Source organism: Ambystoma mexicanum, chromosome 7q (assembly GCF_040938575.1).
Source record: "Ambystoma mexicanum isolate Mex_15411 chromosome 7q, UKY_AmexF1_1, whole genome shotgun sequence".
NCBI classification, from domain to species: domain Eukaryota; kingdom Metazoa; phylum Chordata; class Amphibia; order Caudata; family Ambystomatidae; genus Ambystoma; species Ambystoma mexicanum.
Genome location: NC_090941.1, coordinates 515,959,348 through 515,979,685, shown reverse-complemented (window position 1 = coordinate 515,979,685; position 20,338 = coordinate 515,959,348). Strand labels below are relative to the sequence as shown.

The window sequence follows — 20,338 nt, the reverse complement described above, 5'->3', positions numbered from 1 at the left end:
CCCAGAACCTCCGTTTCCTTACCTGTGTACTCCCGTACACGCTTGCCACACACCTCTAGTCAGTATTTCCCACACTTCCCATTTGCGCAGAAGAAACACTATCATTCCCACAACTCCCCTTGTTTATTTTGTGAACCCCATCAATCCCATCCCTTTGATTGTCATCTTCCAAACACACAATCTGCTCAAATAAAATACAATTCCCACAATCCCCTATGTTCTGTCCTCCATCCCGGTCATTCTCGCCCATTTTACAAACACTACCCATTCTGTTCTTCTCAGTCTACCACTCAACTCCCTTTTTACAATAGCACCGTTTCCCAATCCTATCCCGTAGGACATTCCGACATGCATACTGGTTTACGAACTGGTAATAAAGCGGTTTACCAGACATGTCCCAACACAAAGGTTAGGCAAAATCAGGCAATTCATTCTAATCACACATCTGACAGCCCTTCCTTTTCCTCACAGAAATAAAAGGTAGAGCAAGAAAGCACAAGACGAGCAAGGTGAGAAAAGCGAGCATGGCAGACATCATGACAAGACGGCTACCAAGTGGCAGTTCAAAAAGGAGGAGGAAGGCGGCAGGAAGCGAGAGGGTGGCTAGGCCAAAAGTAACCTTGCTGTTTTCGTCCCAGACCCGCGGAAACTTCACTAACGAGAGCCTAAGACCGCGAACAATAGCACAAGTGTCCAGCAGCAGATGTGAACGGTACACAGGGCAAGCTTATGCCGATAAGCAGGAGCGAGGGAAGCTCCCGCACCCATGGTACCGGCCTTGACTGCAGGAAAGCTGATAGCCAAGCGGTGCAACACAGCCGGTGAGTCAAGGGGAGAATCGATAAGCACCGGACTGTGTTGAGTGAAAAGCACCAAGTTTGAAACAAGATTAATTAACCGAATTAGACGTTAAGGGGAGACCAGCTGCAGAGGGAAAACCGGCACCACGTGAGTGCTAATTCAAGAGACTCTGGTCAATCCCCATCTGAATAGAACTAGAGAAACCAGAAGGCCATAGGAAGGCCACCAAAGTAAGTGGTCATATGTGAGGGTCGAGCAAGAACCCTGTACAATCGAAAGACTTTGATAAGTAAGTTGGCTAAAAGCAAGGGAAGTGAGTCCCGAATTGTGAATGAAGGAAATGGGCGTGAATCCTGCAAACATTTGAAACCAGTAGAAAGTTTGGAACAGGCAATAGTGAACCTGGAGGAGGGATGCCAGCGGAAAGGGACGAAGTCTAAAGGTCCCGAGAAACAGAGTGTTAAAGTGAACCCAGAAAAGGGAGATCCACTGAACTGTTTGACAGACATTAAGAAACTAAGAAGGGTCTGAGCCCGGACGAGAGAGATCCAGGGTGAAGCTAATACCCACAACACTGGCAGTCGAGAGAAGTCCGAGACCGAACGAGGAAGATCCAGGGGTGAAGTAGTCACCCAAGTGCTGGCAGTCGAGAGAGGTCCATGCCCGAACAAGGGAGATCCAAGGAGTGAAACTATCAACCAAAGTTTAAGGAGAAAAGAATAAGAGATGCAAAGACATACAATTGAGGAAGGGTCAGCCCAGACGAGGGGGACCAATGGGTGAAGCCATCACCCTATCTGAACTTACAATTGACAAGGGGCAGCCCAGAAGAGAGGGACCAAGGGGTGAACCCATCAACCAGTGAATATTGGGAGCGAACTTTATATTGTTAAAGGAACTTGTTTTTGTTGGATGAATAAATCAGACCCGAAGGCAAGAGACCTTCAGAGGAAACAAGACTTAGCCAAAGACGGTCCTGAGAACGGCGCATTGGAACGGTCGTCTCGCGCTGGAGAAGACTGAGACTGTACTGTGCTCCAAGCTCCCATCTTGTCCTGTGTCTAAAACGTGGGAAGGGAGACCCAGGCTAGCGCCTCCATGTCATTTGAGAACACTTCTTTCTGTCTTGAAACTTAACCCCACATCATTTGCATTTAGCGTAAGGAATTGGCAATAGGTTTCCTAACAACTTTCATTGTTCAATAAACACCCTTGAACTGTGATCACTTTTGTCTATCTGTCTTGTTGTCACCACAAGTTCTTCACAGCGTGTAACATTGAACTTCAGGGCACGCGCACCGTCCAGCAAATGCTATGACCTCTCAGCAGGCAAAGAAGGATTATCGAAGAAAACGGACAGAACCAAAGGCATGTTTAGATGAAAGTCCAACTGAACCTTTGGCATGAAGGAGGGATGAGTTCGTAGAACCACCGTAGCTGAGTGGAAGGACAAATAAGGAGGTTTACAGGAGAGCACCTGTATCTCCACCTGCTTGGCCAAGGTGATTGCCACCAAGAAGGCAGTCTTCCATGACACTTCAGGGAGGCCTGCTGCATAGGCTCAAAAGGAGGCCCCATCAGTTTGTTTCGACAGTACCACATTTAGCTCAGGAGCCTTCACCGGAGGAAATGTTCTGTAGAGGTCTTTGAGGAACTCCTTAACAAGCCTGTGCTACCACAGAGAGCTTGCCTGGAGCCCGCGTATACCGGAATATGGCGGCCAGATGAAACTTGATAGATGCATGAGCAAGGCCAGCCATGGCTAGCGAGAACAGGTAAGGGTGAAGCTGCAGAGAAGTCCTGCATAGTGGAGAAATATTCAGCGGCCGGTACCTCGCTTCTACTTTTGCTCATAGCACGCCAGTGTAGAGGGGGCCCTGCCCCTGGCTAGAATCTTTCTGCACTCCAAATGCAGTGAATAGTGTCCACATTCTAGGGCTGCAGGAATCATGCTGTCAGTCTCAGAGACATTGGGTCGTGGTGCAGGATTAACCCTCCTTCTCTGGAGACAGGTCTGGAAGTGGAGGTAATTTGATGGCTGGAACCACCAACAAATGGAGAAGGTCCGAGTACCAGATCTGTCTGGGTCACGGGGGTGCAATGAGGATCATCTTGCAATGACAATGTCTGAGTGTGTTAATCACTCGTAGCAACACATTGTCGGGAAAGCATCCAGGAAGAGACCCTACCAAGGGAATGAGAAGGCATCCCATAGACTCCTTGGCTGAGGATATCTGCTGGCAAAACTCTGACACTTGGCGTTGGTAGCTGTTGCAAAGAGGTCAATTTGAGCGAGACCCCACCCATTGAAGAGACAAGACACTTGCGCTTGCTTGAGCTTCCATTTGTGGCAGAACCGCAGATCTCTGCTGAGAGAGTCTGCAATGGTCGTCTGAACAGTTTAGCAATGGCCCAGTGCCACAGATTCTGCGCCTCCAGAGAGAGTGGTGGAGTGCATCCCGCCCCGTTTCCTGATGTCAAACATGGTGGTGGTGTTGTCCGTGAAGACCCTCACCAGCTCCCCTTGGAGCGGAGGCTGAAAAGACTGGAGCTCAGTTCCAGGGCATTGATGTGCAACTCATTCTCTTCCGGGAGCAAGAGTCCTTTGGCGTGAAAATGTCATGTGTGGGCTCCCATAGCCCCACAGAGAGGCATTGGTTGTGACTGCTGCCTGATATGCATGGATCTGAAAAAGAGCACCCTGCGAGAGATGCAGGTGAACTGACCACTATTGCGGGGCCTGACGGAATGCCAGACTGAGGGTGAACTTGTTGTTCCAAGCACCAGTGACTTTATGCCATCTGACATCCGGAAACTCTTGAAGGGGTCTCATCTGCAGTCTGCAAAAGGGAATTAGAAGGATGCAGGAGAACATCATCCCCAGCAGGGACTTGATGGACCGGGCTGTTGCAACGGAAGCAGTCAACAGCCGTTGGACCTTTCTCAGGATGGCCTTTGCACTCACTTCTGAAGGAGTTGCTAAACAAGAGTGTTGAGGTGGGCACCCAGGAATAGCGTGTTCTGAGATGGTGCTAGGCAGTACTTCGGATAGTTTATCGAGAATCCCAGAGAAGTCAGTGTCTGGATGGTCTCTGCGGTATGCCGGAACTGCCAGCTCATGAGAGTGGGATCGGATTAGCCAATCGTCCAAAAATAGACATGAATTCCCTTGAGATGCAGATGCGCCGCCACTGGAACCAAGCATTTGGTGAACACCCTCGGGGCCGACTTTAGGTCGAATGTCAGGGCATTCAAATGGTAATGTCGCTCCTGAATGACAAAACGCAGGAACTTCCAGTGCTCGCGATGAATGGGGATGTGGAAGTAAGCATCCTCCAATTCGAGGATCACCAGGTCTCCTTACTTCAGCTGGTCGAGCATGTGATGCAATGTGACCATCTTTTGGGATTTGAGGAATTTGTTGAGATGTCGCAAGTCTAGAATGGATATCCACCCTCCGGACTTCTTCCGAACCAGACAGTACCTGGAGTACACTCCGGAGCCCCAGAGGCGCTGGGACTGGTTCAATTGCCCCTTTGCTTAGCATGGCTTGAACCTTCTTTAGCAGCTGTGCCATGTGATGTTCGTATCGTGGGACAGGAGGAATGTGAGGGCATTTGTCCTGGAATTTGAGGGTGTGACCTTGCTGAAGGACATTGAACACCCATTTGTCTGAGGATCTTGCGCCACTGATCGACAAATTGCAATAACCGGCCTCCCACTGAGGTGTAGAAGTGGAGGCATTGGTCCTGGGCCGATTCAGGCCTGCTTTGGCACCTGTGTCCTGGATGGGGGGGGCAACCACACTGGTTTCCACTTCGGTAAGCCTGGGAGTGTCCTGTATAAGCCTACTGGGTGGTTGAACCGGAGTGCTGGCGATAGGGGGAGGTGAAACCGTTCGATGACCTTGAGACTCATCTAGAGGAGTGAAAGGACGGCATCCTCTGCTGAAGAGTGCCTAAAGAACATGCCGTCTCAGTGTCAGTGTTAATGGCCTGCAGAGTTTCATCAACCGTCTTTCCGAAGAGGTTGTCACCATCAAACGGCATGTCGACCACCTTTGTTTGCACATCTGTGTGTAAATTGTTGGCCTTGAGCCAGCCCTGGCAGCAGAGGGCCACATCATTCCTCTTCTGGCGAAAGCCCTAACCAGCGATGTTGAGGGCGCTGGTGATCACATGGTCGGAGGCCACCTCCCTTCCTGGAACAGAGCCAGGGCTGTCTTATCCTCCGGGATGAAGTTGAGGATGGGCCCCAACTTGTACCATAACTCCTTGTAATATCTGGAGCGAATGGTGAGGGCATTGACGGCCTTGAGAGTCGACGCTGCCGTTGTGATGATGCGTCTCCCTGTTGCATCCAGCTTTTTACCCTCTTGGTCAATGGCAGAGGGGTAACAGGGGCGGGATGAGGCATCAGCTGAGCTCGAGAAGGCCTCCGAGGTCTCCTTGTTGGAACAGGAATGGGAGCAGTGGGGTAGGCGCTGCTGGATTTCAGCCACTAGTGTGTGTAAGGTGGTCAAAGTGTCCAAATATATATCCCTCAGTGCAGGTAGTGGGCCCAGAAGCGAAGAGCTAAAAGGCTGAGATAGCTGGTGAGATGGCGCCCCTTGCTGAGGTATTGTCACAATGGGGTCAGGCTCCTTTTAACCACCATCCTGGTCAGAGTAAAAACCCCTCTGGCAGGTTTTCCTCAGAACTATATTAGTGTGCTGGTGGCCTTCTGTGGGTTCCCAGAAGGGCCAGGGTGAAAAGTGGTGTGGCCTTGGGGGCTCTAGGTAGGAAATCCTGAGCTGGAGGCATCTCCCTCACCAAATCCGAGCCTTTAGAGAAAGAGGTGATGACTGAGAACCAGAGAGAACTGTTTTTTACTGACCCTCGTTGGACCTGAAACAAGGAGGGAGGTTGAGGTAAACAATTCTGAAGGTAGGACATACTTCCCAACTTTCTTTTGTTTTCCAAGTGGTAGGGCTAGTTTAAAGGATAGGATTTGGACTGAGTCCCATACTTGTTATTTTGACAATTTGAGCACCTTTAGTATAGTTTGGTAAGAAGGGAACTCCCCTTTAAGCAATGGGTTTAGAAAGGCGTTTTCTTTAAGTTAAATATGGTTCATGTTCACTGGTCGAGACCATGTGGCAACATGGCTGCAGCCTTGCCAACAAAACGCCAGTTTTTATTCATTCTGGGAGACATTCTCCTAAAGACTAGAAAGATGCAAAAAGCCTTGGGTGGATCCTTCATACACCACCTGCAGTTCAACATGTAGCAGGCAGTCTTCCATGGCCCCCAGGGTCACTCATTTCCCCCCTTCCTGGCTTTGGAAATGTACTGGGTCATAAACCACAATGTAAGATAGCCAAGCGATAAAGAAATTAAGGCCCAAACAGGAACTAAAACAGCTTTAGGTGGGGATTTGTTCAACTATTTATATGTAACTTCAGACTCTAAACATTTAGTGAAGGCTGTGATTACTCGATCTGTATCAGGTCTCTAGCAGGTTCAAAGGCCTCAGAATGGCTGTACAGGAGCTTTTAGTGAAGGGGCCTTGAAGTGAAGAAACTGCTCCATTTGAGCAAAGCGATCGCAAGAAGCATTAGCAGGTTAAGATTTCTGGTCAGTTCTTTCATACACAGATATCTGGAGTAAAGTTCTTTCAAGTAGTTTGCATAGTGTGCGAAGATAGTTCCATGATCTGATCAAAAAGCACATGAAATGATCTATGTGAGCACATGCAGAGAAGAAAGGAGGAAGCGCTGGCCACTGAGAAACAAGGTAGTCTTTCTTGGTACAGCCACTGTATGTGTAGTGACTCAAATCTCAATTGAGTTGTGGGTGTGGCTGAGAGCAACTTGTCAGGCCCATACAAAAACAGAAAAAAGTTAAGAGACCCTTTTGATGTTTATATGAGGGAAGCTAAGTGCGGCACATTATGCATCCTAAATCCACAGTGTTCACAGCACTGACACAGACAGTGACTCGAAGCTTCACTAAGCGTTCCCGGGATATTGCTTAGGCTGGTACAATCACTCTTCTCACGTTGCTAGATGGGAGTGGGGCAACAACTATCAGAAACTACTCATTGAGCTAGTCAGGACCATTCCCTAAGCTTCTGTGACAAAGTAGAAGTAGCCCACCACTAGTGGGGTTACATGGAGAGCAGGCTAACCTTCTCACTCTGCAGGTTACAGACAAGTGAGACACCTCTAGCTGACAAGAGGCTGGGACAGCAAAGTTGTTCAGGGGTAGCTTTGCATCGCTCTAAAGGCAATACCTAATTCTCACTGGTGAAATGTAAAGCTGCTGTTGCAAATAAAGCAACCACCATCCTACTTTTACTACTTTGAAGACAAATCTTGAAATGTATGGCTAACTGTATTGCCAAACTGCAGGCACAGTTTCCTCCGAAAATATGTCCTGTACAAGACCTAACTGGGGAACATTGCTCAAGCAATGACTGTTCTTGTCCCTATGACGGCGGTACCAGTTGTCATGGTTTGGGTCAAGGATGAGAAAATCTCTGTTTAGGATTTCTCTTTTTCAAGTAGAAAACATCACATAGAATAATACACACACAAACAGTGATATTTTCAAGCCGTTTCCGAAAGTTCAAAGAAATATTTATGGTGCATTACTATTAACAGGGTGATTCAGAAAGAGCACACGAGCACTAAAAACCAGGACAATTCTTTCCTTAAGATGGGCAGACCATATCAGCAGTTGGTGCAGCTTCATGTCGCCACAGAGCTTTTCAAATTACTTCCGATGAGAAAGTGAGCAGAGCCAAATTGCTTCGAGTTCTACACGTTCCTTGTGTACGATGCAGCACTATGTATTGAATACTATTTTGCCTTTTAGGCTTTATTTTTAACATTCTAAAATATTTTTTTTCATTGCTTGCATACTAGATTTAGCTTTCATTACCAAACACAACTAATGCAGACAAGTGCATTTTTGTTACACAGCCGGGTCTTTCGTTGCTTTGCTTAGAAAAGGATTTGTGTCCATAATGTTTCTACAGTAACTAAAAGGCCTACTGCAAAATGAGTACCCAGCGAGGGGTGTGTGGCGACCTCCCAGACAATGAGGAGGCTCAGAACACAGGGTCTATACCACACAGTAAAGACCCTGCTGTGAGCCTCCTCAGAGCAGCAGGCCACCATCTTCACTTGCCAGGAATCGGGTAAGTGCGCCTCCCGTGTCTCCTGCACCTTTCCCCCACCCCCTTTTCCACATCTCCAACCCCCCCTCCACCCCACCCTATTTACCTTGCAGCGCTGCTTCCCTCGTAGGCGCTGGTAACACTAGTGTTCCCGGCACATCCCCGATCCAGCAAAGACTGCCATGAAAAGGGAGAAGAAAGGAATACCCCCCCCCCAATCCATGGCGGCCATCTTGATTTGTAGTTTTTTTTATCACAAGCGGAGAACTCGAAAACACGTAGTTCCTCAACTTGAGATAAAAACACCATTAGTACCCTGGTACAACTTAGCTTTGCTCTGGCTTGTAACTGATGCCCCTTTGCATTACCTAACCTGTAATGTCTCCCTGCTCAGGTTATAATGCTTAAATAAATCTCCTTTGGTTCTTCTCATTAAAACATTTCCTGGTTTGGCTCCTTTTCATTTCCACAAGATGGGACCATTATTGAGGTTTTCTGAAATAGCAATATGAAGACAGAGTTGCAGAATTTCAAAGGTAATTTTTATTTTGAAGAGGGTGATCAAATATTAAAACATCCACTTTCATTCCGACGAGTCAATTTCAAAAGACCATTTGAATTAGGACTGTTCTTAAGCATTCAGGTACTTTGCATGGTGCTTAACATGATCATTAATAAATGTTAAAACGAAGAAATAGCTGTGGTCATAGCCCTAGAAGAGAAAGAAAAACACCTTCAGTGACAGTGCCGAAAAAGCAAGTAAGCAGTTAACATGAAACCATTCCACATTATTAGCGCCAGTCTTTTGCCATCTTCCAGGGATATTTTATGCATTTTGTTATCAGTTTCAGTTAAAGTTAGTTGTCAGCCGTCTTCCACTGCAAAAAGTGGCAATTAAACAACTGAAACTTTTCAGCATGTTAAAATAGATTACGACAAGGATTCTTTGTATGGTAAAACACTGTAAACATTCAAACAAACAAGTATGTGCACTCTATCACTTTCGTAATATATCCTTGAAAAATGTGTTTATACAGACATTAAAATGTGTATGAAAACATTTTTTAGCATGTGGACAGCGAGGTATTCTTATATGATATATATACAGCATTAAGGTTTTATCAGAACATGCTGATTCAACTCTCAAAAGAGAGGAGACTCAACGTAGTTTAAGATTGAAAACATACTGCTGTGCAAGTAAATAAAACCGCCTTTTTGCTACATCACTTTTCTCAACAGAATAATTGAAAGGCAGCTTTATCAATATAGTTGCAATGTGGCGTTCGGTCTTGTGGGTGTCTACAATTATTACAATGAGTTCATCCTCAAAGTAACAATATCACACACATCTTTGTCATCGTCAGATTGTTGTTTCCCCTCTGTCCATTGTATGGTTGTGATAATGCATGATAGTTTACAAACCTTCATGTGCACACATGCATGTGAATCTGTAACCGATGTCAATGAGTTTACTTCAACAGTTTACTTTTTGCAGCATGCATCGGTTATCGATGTTCATGCTATACATAGATTCATAAGCAGTACAGTATCACCTGAACGAGTGGGAGAAAAACGATTTTTAAAAGGTGAAAGTGTTTACAAAAATAAAATATGTTGTACATTACAATTAAGCCTTTATCTTTAGCTTATTTATCTTACAAAACAATATTTTCGAAGGTTTTTCAATATATATATGGGATACATTACTCACCGTAATCGTATTTCTGATGCTTGTATCTGCTTAGATTCACATGCTGTGCATAGGCCGACATCTAGTGGAAGCTGCGGAGTATTAGTTTGTTTTTCGAAACTCGAAAATGGGCGTCGACACAGGCGTGCCAGTAATACTATCCCTAGTGTGACGTCCACTGTACCCAAGATCCCTCACGCGTCTAGGATCCTCAGATTGTATTTTTTCTGACATGAGGAAGCATGAGGAGTAGCGCAAGTACAGATAATCCAAGCAGATAGACAGAAAGGTAAGACTACAAGCAATCATGCGCCTTCTCTCGGAGGGGAGGAAGGGTGGGTCGCATGTGAATCTAAGCAGATACAAGCATCAGAAATACGATTACGGTGAGTAATGTATCCCTTCTGAGGCTTGTGGAATCTGCTTAGATCACATGCTGTGCATAGATTAGCGAGCAGTACCAGAAGAAGGAGGTGGGATGTGAGAAGGGTCATGAGCAAACCGGTGTCTTAGAACTTCTTGTCCCACTTGTGTATCTGTCTTGGAATGAGTGTCAATGCAGTAATGCTGAGTAAAAGTGTGAATAGAGCTCCAAGTAGCTGCTTTGCAAATGGTGTCGAGGGGAACATTTGCAATGAAAGCCAGAGTGGCCCCAATGCCTCTAGTAGAGTGGGCTCTTGGCGTAAAAGGCAGAGTTTTTTCAGAAAGAGAGTAACACAGCTGTATACAGTTGATAATCCACTTCGAGATAGCGCCTTTAGAGACGCGATCTCACTCTCTGCCTGTAGCTACGGAGACAAACAGTTGATCTGTTTTCCTTAGCGGTCTGGTTTTATTTACATAGTAGAGGACCGCCCTACGCACATCTAGGGTGTGTAGTTTCACCTCAGCCGAGCTTTGCGGGTTCTGGAAGAAAGCCGGAAGCTCGATGGACTGGTTTACATGGAACTTTGATATAATTTTAGGTGAGAACCTAGGGTGTGTGCGTAAAACCAGTTTGTCTTTGTGGATAGTAAAGAAAGGATCCTGCACTGACAGAGCCTGAATTTCACTGACCCTTCTTATAGAGGTAATGGCTACTAAGAAGGCCGTTTTATAAGTCAGGTGTTTGAGACTACTTTTATGCATGGGTTCGAAAGGGGGGCCCATGAGCTTAGCTAGCACCACATTAAGGTCCCATCCTGGCGGTGGGTTCGAAATAGGAGGGTGAAGTCTCTTTACTCCTTCTATGAAGGCTTTAACTACTGGTACTTTCCACCACGACACCCTGTTATGGGATGTGGTGTAAGCCGAGAGGGCTGCCAGGTGTACTTTCAGAGAGTTAAAAACCAATCCTGCATCCAGCAGGTGGAGCATGTATGTCACAATGTTGGAAGGAGTGCAATCAACAGGGTTGATTTGTTTATTGTGGCACCAAATAACGAATCTCTTCCACTTGTCAAAGTAACAGTGCCTTGTGTTTGGTTTCCTGGATTCCTTTAGGATGTCCATACACCTCTGTGGTAAATTGAGATGTCCAAACTCTATGACCTCAGGAGCCATGCTGCCAGGTTCATTGAGTTGGGTTGCTGGTGCACTGTTTGACCTTGTTGCTGGGACAGTAGGTTGTACCAGGCTGGAAGTTTGATGGGTTCGCACACCGCCATCCTGTGTAGGTGTGGAAACCATGGTTGTCTCGCCCACATGGGAGCAACTAGGATGAGCGTCATCGATTCCTTGTTCATCTTGTACACCACCTTCCTGATGAGGAGTTGGTGGAAAAGCGTACGCAAACATCCCTGACCAGTTCATCCACAGGGCGTTCCCTTGGGAGTCTGGCTGGGGGAACCTGGATGCAAATCCTGGGCATTGTCTGTTTTCGCTTGTGGCGAATAAGTCTATAGTGGGGAAACCCCACTGAAAGAAGAGATCTTCTACGATCTTTCTGTGACGGACCCATTCGTGCTCTTCTGGAAGGGAGTTTCTGCTTAGAGCATCCGCTAGGGAATTGAGCTCCCCTGGAACATGTTGCGATGACGGGAAGATGTTCCGTCTGAGTGCCCATATCCAGATTTTCTGGGCAAGCTTGGACAGATTTGGCGAACGAGTCCCTCCTTGCTTGTTCAGATAGAACATGGCTGTCGTGCTGTCCGTCCGGATCTGCACCGACAAGTTTAGTAGATGGGGCTCGAACGCCCGAAGCACTCTGAATACTGCCAGAAGCTCTAGCAGGTTTATGTGGTTCTTGGCTACTGAGTGAGACCAGAGACCCTGAGCTGTGTGGTGGAGATGGTGAGCTCCCCACCCAGTCAGGCATGCATCTGTAGTCACCACTGCCTGTACTTCGGGATCGTAAAAGGGTTTTCCCCTTGCGAGATTCTCTCTTGTCCACCAGTGTAGGCTCTGTACAAGTGTTGGCGAAACGACCACTAGATCGTCCCACTGACCACTTGCCTGAGACCACTGTTTCGCCAACCATTCCTGCATGGGACGCAGGTGCAGTCGCGTGTGGGGGACCAGGTAAATGCATGACGCCATCATGCCCAGTAACCGCATTGCTTTGCGTACCGTTATTTGTTGACCGGAATGATAATGTGGAATTTGCAGTAGTATATTCCGAATTCTCTCTTCTGAAGGGAAGGTCAACCCTTTCTGAGTATCTAGGATTGCTCCTAGGAACTGTTTTGAGGTGCTTGGCACCAGGCTTGACTTCTTCTCGTTGATTGAGAAGCCTAATTCGTGGAGGAGGTCGATAGTCCTTTGAATGTTTGTCCTGCAAATTCCTGGGGTTTCCCCCGTTATGAGCCAGTCGTCCAGATAAGGGTACACTGGGATTGCCTCCCTGCGTAGGTGTGCAGCTGCCACCGCCAGTACCTTGGTGAATACCCTTGGTGCTGAAGCTATCCCGAAGGGCAGTACCTTGAATTGGTAGTGGCGACTGTCCACCTTGAAGCGCAAGTACTTTCTGTGCGCCGGGAGCATGGAAATATGAAAATAAGCATCTTTCATATCCAAGGTTGCCATGTAATCCCCCTTTTTTAGGAGGGGGATTACCTCTTGTAGCGTGGTCATACGGAATTTTTGGGGCTTGACATACTTGTTGGCAGGTTGTAAGTCCAATACTGGGCGCATTGTCAAATCTTTCTTTGGCACAAGGAAGTAAGTTGAATAGATACCCTTGTTTACCTGGTGTCCTGGGACGAGTTCTATCGCGTCCTTTTCTAGCAGAATGGCGATCTCCTCGAGAAGGATCTTCTGATGTTCTAAGGAGTGTACTCTTTGTCGTGGAGGATGGTTCCGGGGACGCTGCAGTAATTCTATACAATATCCTGTGGACACTGTTGACAGCACCCATCTGTCTGAGGTGATCCCTTCCCAAACCTGGGTGAAGTTGGAAATGCGTCCCCCTACTGGGGTTGCGTGAGAAGGGACCCTGAACTGAGCGTCACTGCTTTGGTGGAGGCGTGCCACCTCCCTTGTTGGGGCTGCCTCTCCTCTCCCACGACCTCTTTTGTTACCCCTGCCGTAACTTTGGGTAGACTGCTGGCTGTTGTTCCACTGTGTACCCTGTCCCTGGGCATAGTTGCCTCTTTGTGAATTTTGGCCGCGTGGGCGACGAAAATTACTGTTCCCCCTCTGGTTAGGGGGTTTGTTGGTTAGTTGGCCAAAGGATTTCAGTGTTTCGTATTCGTCCTTGGCGTTTTTCAGTGCGTCTTCGACCGCTTTTCCAAACAATAGATCGGGTTCCACCGGCTTGTCTATTAATGAAGCCTGAGTTTCTGTTTTGAACCCCGACTGCCGTAACCACGCATGTCTTTTGATAACAGTACCTTCTGCTATCAATCTCCCTGCGTTGTCCGTGGCGTCGAAAGTTGCTTTCAATATGCAACCAGACACGGCTCTCCCTTCTGCCGAGATCCGAGCCAATTGGCCCTTTAACGGTTCAGGAGCAGAGGCTATGAGTGCCGCGACCTCTTCCCATTGATGGCAGTTGTAGCTGGCCAACAGGGTGGTGGAGTTAGCAATCCTTGCTTGGTAGGCGGACGTTGAGGCTACCTTCCTGCCAAACCCGTAAAGTTTCTTGCTCTCCTTGTCGGGAGGAGCTTCTGACGAAGATAAAGGTGTTCCAGCCCTCTTCCGAGTGTTGGTAACAACTAGGGAGTCTGGTTTAAGATGTCCTCTTATATAGAGAGGGTCAGACTGGGCTGCCCGGAAAAGTTTTTCGACCCTGGGGTTGACTGCTCTGGTGAGGTTTGGGTTCACCAGGGACGGATCTATTCTTCGTTGGATGGATTTAAGGATAGGGATGGTCTGAGCGACCGGCCTCCTCTCTCCCACCAACTCTTCTGCGAAGTCCCTTTCCTCCTGTACACCGTGGGTGTCGATGTGAAAATGTTCTGCCGCGCGAGCGAGAACCTCATTAAGGAGGGGCTGGTTATCGACTGGCGAGTCGGTAATTGGGGCTTCGTCCTCTACCGGGGAATCTACTCTGTAAATTTCCTGCTCATCTTCTCCCTCCTCCTGGTCCTCATCTTCCGCATAGTATTCCGTCCCGGTTTGTTCCTCCATAATTTCAAACTCCTGGTCCCCCTCAGGGAAAGGCTCTCCTTGGTACCTGGGGTGTGGAGTAGAGTAAGGCTGCACCGCAAAGGGTTCAGGTCTTTCGAACCGGGCCTTTTTACTTAGGGGGATAGGATCAGTGGAACCTGAGGGTGTGGCCCCCTGAGGGTCATACGAGAGGAAATGCTCTGGATTCTTGTCGTAAAAATCTGCCAAGGAAGACATCCTTGACATGACCCTGTCTATGTCTTCACTGGACCATTCTTTGGAACAGGGGATGACTTTAGTAGTCAACTTAGGGGACTTATCAAGGGTACCCTTGCTGGATGTTGATCTCTCAGTAGACTTGTATTTGTCTGTCTGCTTCGGGGGGAAGGATGGTCGTACATGAGTGGAAGAATGTGCTTTCCGCTGTTTCCCCCCCTCCCCGTGCATGGAAAAATGTTTTCCCTGTCCCTTGGAGGCCCCGGAGACTTTCGACGCCTGGCGTCGAGGATCGGAAGAGGTATCTGTGTTTTTCGAGCGTGGGGCCTCGCTGGTGTTAACTGCGGGCTCCGTCTCGTGGAGCGCGGCCTGGGGGTGGAAATCGTCTTCGTCCTCCGACGATCGAACTTCCGTTAGTCTAGGGAGCGAGGCACTCTTGGCAAGAGTGGATGATTGCCTTGCGTCATGAGGCGATCTCGATCGAGAGCGCCCAGAGGACACCGAGTCGGACCGTTCTATCTGTGCCTCTTTCCGAGAAGTCGACGTCGTCGAGGTTCGGTTGGACTTAGTGTGCTTAGTGTGTGTAGGGTGTGTAGCGCTTGCGTCGCCGGGGGTCTTCCCCATAGCCGCCCTGCCGGACGACCTTCCGAGGTCGGGGACCTGCGCTCGGCTGTCTTTCGACGCCGTAATGCCCTCGCCGTCCGAAAGTACGGCGTCGCTGCCATCGCTGAAGGTGCCCTCCGCTGCCATGGCCGCCTGCCTGGCGTGGTGGGCCCAACGCTTTGTTGAACGGTCCTTAAGTGTCTTAGGTTTAAACCTACTACACGCTCTGCAGTTCGCTTCGGGGTGGTCCCTCGGCAAGCAGAGATTGCATGTGGCGTGCCTGTCGACCCAAGGGTATTTGCGGTTGCACTTGGGGCAGAATTGGAAAGGGGTACCCTCCATACGCACCTTGAGGCAGCGGGCTGGTAAGTGTAGGAAATATATAAGGTGTACCTATATACCAAGAGTGAAGAGTATGTACCACCCCCCACTCTCCCTACTTGCAGGGCCGAGGCCAGCGGCCTACCAGGCCCGGGCCGAGGCCAGCGGCCTTCCGAGGCCCAGATCCGTCGTGCAGCAGCCGACGGTCGATGTCTTCTCCAGCCGTCGTCGAGTGTCGAGGGTCGACGTTGGGGTGGGGAAGGATGTCAATAAAGAATTATAAATTAGCAAAAGTATGGCTAAGGCCAGGGGACTCCGCAAAATGCTTCCGACCAGTATGGCGGAAAAAAACAATCTGAGGATCCTAGACGCGTGAGGGATCTTGGGTACAGTGGACGTCACACTAGGGATAGTATTACTGGCACGCCTGTGTCGACGCCCATTTTCAAGTTTCGAAAAACAAGCTGTAATACTCCGCAGCTTCCACTGGATGTCGGCCTATGCACAGCATGTGATCTAAGCAGATTCCACAAGCCTCAGAAATATATATATATATTGTCTCAGCAGGCCAAAGTTGGCTCGGTGTCATACCTGACGGTTTTCAGAAATGCATGAAATGTAAGGCATGCAAATTTGCCAACACCACCAAAAATTAACTCCATCCAATACTACACAAAAACATGACCATTAAATCTCATATCACTTGTGAAACTGAGTATGTTGTGTATGTGCTCACTTGTCCATGTGACAAATGGTACGTTGGTAGTACTATTGGCAAACTGAAACTTAGGATACTCCAACACATAAGAGCCATCAAGAATATTGATCCCACGTATCCGATGGCTCTACATTCTCAGGAAAAACATGGAGGAAACCTACAAGGCTTTGCCTATTTTGGGATACATACAATTCTGAAGGCACCGAGAGGAGGCAACCGGGAGCTGCTCCTTAGACAATCTGAGACAAAATATTTTTTGGATTTAGAAACCAAGAAACCGAAGGGACATAACCTGGATGAGGAACTTTACACCTTCTTGGACACTTGAACAAATAGCCTATTTTTATGCCATACTCTATGATGAACATACACTGTATTTAGATTCATGTGTTTCTCTTGGTACTCCCTTACTTCTACTCTATGACTTTCTGCTATAATTTTAACACAATTTGTAGTTCCATCAGTTAGTCTCGCAGCAAGGGGATTATATCATGTCACCTATTGATATTGTACAAAGGTTTCTATGCTATATTTTGTTAACACTACCTCAGTTTCTCACATTAGCTTGTAGGATATAGAGTCTATCCATTCAATATTTTAATGACAGTAATTGAATGAATTTTAGATTCCCTCTACCTCTAGCTATCTAATTTTAAACTTTTCTTTTATCTTACATAGGGTAAGCAATTCTATTGCTGAGTTATTTAGGAACATTTAGTTAAACCTGCGGTTGCATTTTAATATAGTGTACTTAATATGTCTTTTCGCCTACGCACATATGGCCGGTATATAATATTTTTTTGTGTTTCTACCACTAAGGTTTATCTATTGTCGTAGCCATGGATTTTAACTGCTCTACTATTCATATGATAATGTGGTTTTTTTTTTCGATTAAATATTTAGGCATTGCAAGCACTAAGCACTTTATATACCTTTATAAAGGATACTTCATCAGCTGCTGCATTGCTATTTGCACTTTACCCACCTGGGTAAGTTATTGCAATTTTGCACATAGGCACTTGCACTTTACGCATTTCTTATGTGGTATATCCAAAAAGCTGCTTTCTTCATGCACTTTGCACTTTTTTAGTAACAGACTGACTTTGGCTTATTTGCACAGGCAGTCTAAAGTCATTTGCACATTAAACAGGTAATGCCTAGATTATAAGTAATCGTTTGGACAAATACCCCAATACACCACACGACATACGTTGTGATATTGCTCTTAGAATTTTGTATTTGAATTTTTGGGAATAACTATTGTCATCTTGCCAATCAACCTGGCTTACGACAAATACTTATTTTAAAATTAACTGGCCATTTGTTCGCGCACCTACTACGCAGCTCATACACGCGTTGATGCATAAACCAACACGGATTTAGTTCAATATGTCCGCATTAATACACATGGTCTATGACCTTCTGTATATTAAGAGAGGGCTCATCACGTGGGAATTCCAGCATGAAATTAACAAAAAATGCGTAGTACGCGCATACTGTGAACATAATAATGTTTAGTGTGTATGTTACATATGTTGAGAGAAACATTGCTAGTCTATTTTGTGCCTTTAACAAATGTATGTACATGTATTTTAGTGTATTTTACATGACCCACTTGGGTTTATAACATGTTTAAACATGGCAGATTTTGTGCAAATGCATGTTTACTACTGTGTACGTTACTCTATCCATGCATACCATAGAGAGCACGAAGGTTTAAATGTCCTCTTTGTTTCTGTACCCTAAACGTGATCAAGCGGTCAGCTTTGCCGTGAACCGCGTCGTTTTTCGTCCACTTTTCTCTTGTCCATGGCATCAAATTGATTAAAGAATAACAAAGATATGCAACGCGTTTCACAGTTCACACACCGCTTGATCACGTTGGGGGATACATTATTTTTCTTTTTTCAGTTTTCCATTTTGTGAGCTGCCTTCAATCTATGAAAACATAATTGACAATGCAAGTGGAGGGGACGCAAAGTTGGTAGATTGGGTGGAGACTCACTCTTCGAAAAGCTGGTCTGGTCTCGTGGTTTGTGATATACTGTGATCTGTAGCAGGCCATCTATTATTATTACAGCGGTATAAAGGAAATGTATTCTTTTCCAGGAGAGTTTGATGGTTGTCTGGAATAAACTGCACCTTCTGTGGAAGATTAGGTCATCTTCTCCAGTGGTCCAAAGCAGGAGATCATCATCAATGTATTAAAGATATCTTTGTGGTCTGCAGTGGCAAAGAAATCACTTTCTAGTAGTGCCATAAATAGCTTGGCATGCTGCAGCACCATCAAAATGTCCATGGCAGTCTCCATCACTTGTAGACAGGTGTCAGTATCAAATGTGAAATGGCTGTGGGTTAAGATGCATTTGATGAACTTGGCTATGGGGTCAGGCAGTGGGTTGAGGTGCATTCACTGGGCACGACTCTGTGCCCAGTGATGAAGCACATGAATCTGTCACTTCGCCCCAAGGGGGAGCCTTCCCCTGTGAGGCTAAGGAGGTGAGCTCTCTCCACAACACCCTCTCTAGGAGTAGAGGCAGGCAGGACCTACCCGGGAGAGACTCCCCCTTTGTGGACAAGGACTCCCGTTCTTACGAGTAACTCCATAAGAAACATACCAGTAAAATACCTCCAAATACATCCAGTGAAGCAAGGTGTGAAGAACATGCCAAAATGTGTTATTGTCTTCAGGATACTCAAATTATCCCTTGCATAGTACTGAGATGAAGAAAAATGTATGTGGAGGAATACAGAGTATAAACCAAACAGAGAAGGGACTGTGACACTGTGCTGGGGGAGTCCCACGGCAGCATAATAAAAGAGGCAGATACTGGGAAATGAGTGAGATAACCAGCAAGTTACACACTTGCTAGGACACTGGGCATACTATGCCAAAGAGGATCCAAGGTGAAACATCAGATGCGTCTAGGAGGGAAAGAAAGGAGAGAAGCTGAGCTGGACGCGAAGCGTCCCAATCCCGAAATGGAACCAAGAGGTAGCATGACTGAAACACGTGGGTCCGTGAACAACACGGATACCAATTCCTTTGATTCAACACAAAACGTGCTGGCACATGAGAGGGGGAGATCATATGTAAAACCAAGGGAATTACAAGCCCAATCTGACAAGTGGAAGAGAAGGTCCCAGCCAGGTGATGTTATCCCTTAGCGCAACTGGGAACGGGAGACCCAGGAAGGGGGGGCGGGGCTGAAAATAATTTTTGGAACACTCATGCTCATCTCAGTCGAAATAAGATATTGCCAATGAATTAAGAGAAAGAATAATTACTGGAACACGGATACTTGTCCCAGTCGAGAAGAAGCATTAGCATGGAATGATAATCCTTTCAGGAAGGTTTATACGCCAAGATGTCAAGGAGAAAACCCAGAGACATTACATAATAGGAATCTCTGCAAAAGGGGAAAACCTGAGGAGCAAGTTGAAACAGAGTATAAGAGCCAAACCCAGAGGGAAACCAAAGACTGTGACAAAGAGCGACACCCCAAGAAGTCGAGGGAGAAGTTTTAAGTGTTGAATAAAATTGCTCTATGAAAAGGATAAATACAAATAAAATAAAACAAGATGAAAACAAGACGGAACAAAATAATCAAATATGAGAGAGGATTCAAAACCTGAAGAACCCAGTATCAGAACTGTGTAACATATTAAAAGTAGTTACTCAGAAATACTTTACCTTACTGAACTTGGTGAAGAACCAGCTAGCAGGAGAAGTGAGTCATTCTCCTGGTTTTCATTGTCATAATAGTGGTAGGGTTCTAACTGGTTAGTTCGGACAGTGGACCGATTTTGAATTAACTCTCACTGACTACTGACAAGCACCTTAGTTCTGTTTGGTAGGGAAAACCCTTAGTTTAGGGAGAGATGGGCGCTTTTTACTTTCAGCTAATAAAATTGTCAGTGAAATGGAAAGTTAGGGTACGCATCATTCTTCTGACCCCGCACATATGGTGTCATGGGTGGGCTCAGGATCAACTGATAAAAGATGGGAGGTCCCTACAGTTTACAAAACGATGTACCAAAGCCAGTGCACCCACGATAGCTACAGCAGAGTCCACTGGCTTCGACTTACAGAGTACCACTGAAGTAGCAATACCAGCTGGCGAAAAAGGCCTAATTCCCACTGGGTTAATACTAGCCCCCCGACCTCCCCTAAAGGAAAGAACATAAGGCTAGCTTCAAAATCAGGACTGGCCTGGCGATATAGATTAGACGTGACGGTAGGAATCATTGCTCCCGACAATCGGGGCGATATTAAAGTCCTCTTACATAACTACAGGATT

At 46.6% G+C, this 20,338-nt stretch overlaps 1 protein-coding gene across 3 annotated transcripts in view; it reads right to left on the bottom strand.

Annotated features, from left to right (window-relative positions):
* Window positions 1–8,482: 8,482 nt before the first annotated feature.
* The window catches only part of ESD (esterase D), a 376,126-nt gene continuing 364,270 nt past the window's right edge, over window positions 8,483–20,338 (bottom strand). For all 3 annotated transcript variants that reach the window (XM_069639904.1, XM_069639902.1, XM_069639903.1), the window contains exon 9: window positions 8,483–8,674. In XM_069639904.1, coding sequence (XP_069496005.1) covers window positions 8,594–8,674 — 81 coding nt within the window. In that variant the 3' untranslated portion in view covers window positions 8,483–8,593. The remainder of the gene's footprint in view (window positions 8,675–20,338) is intronic.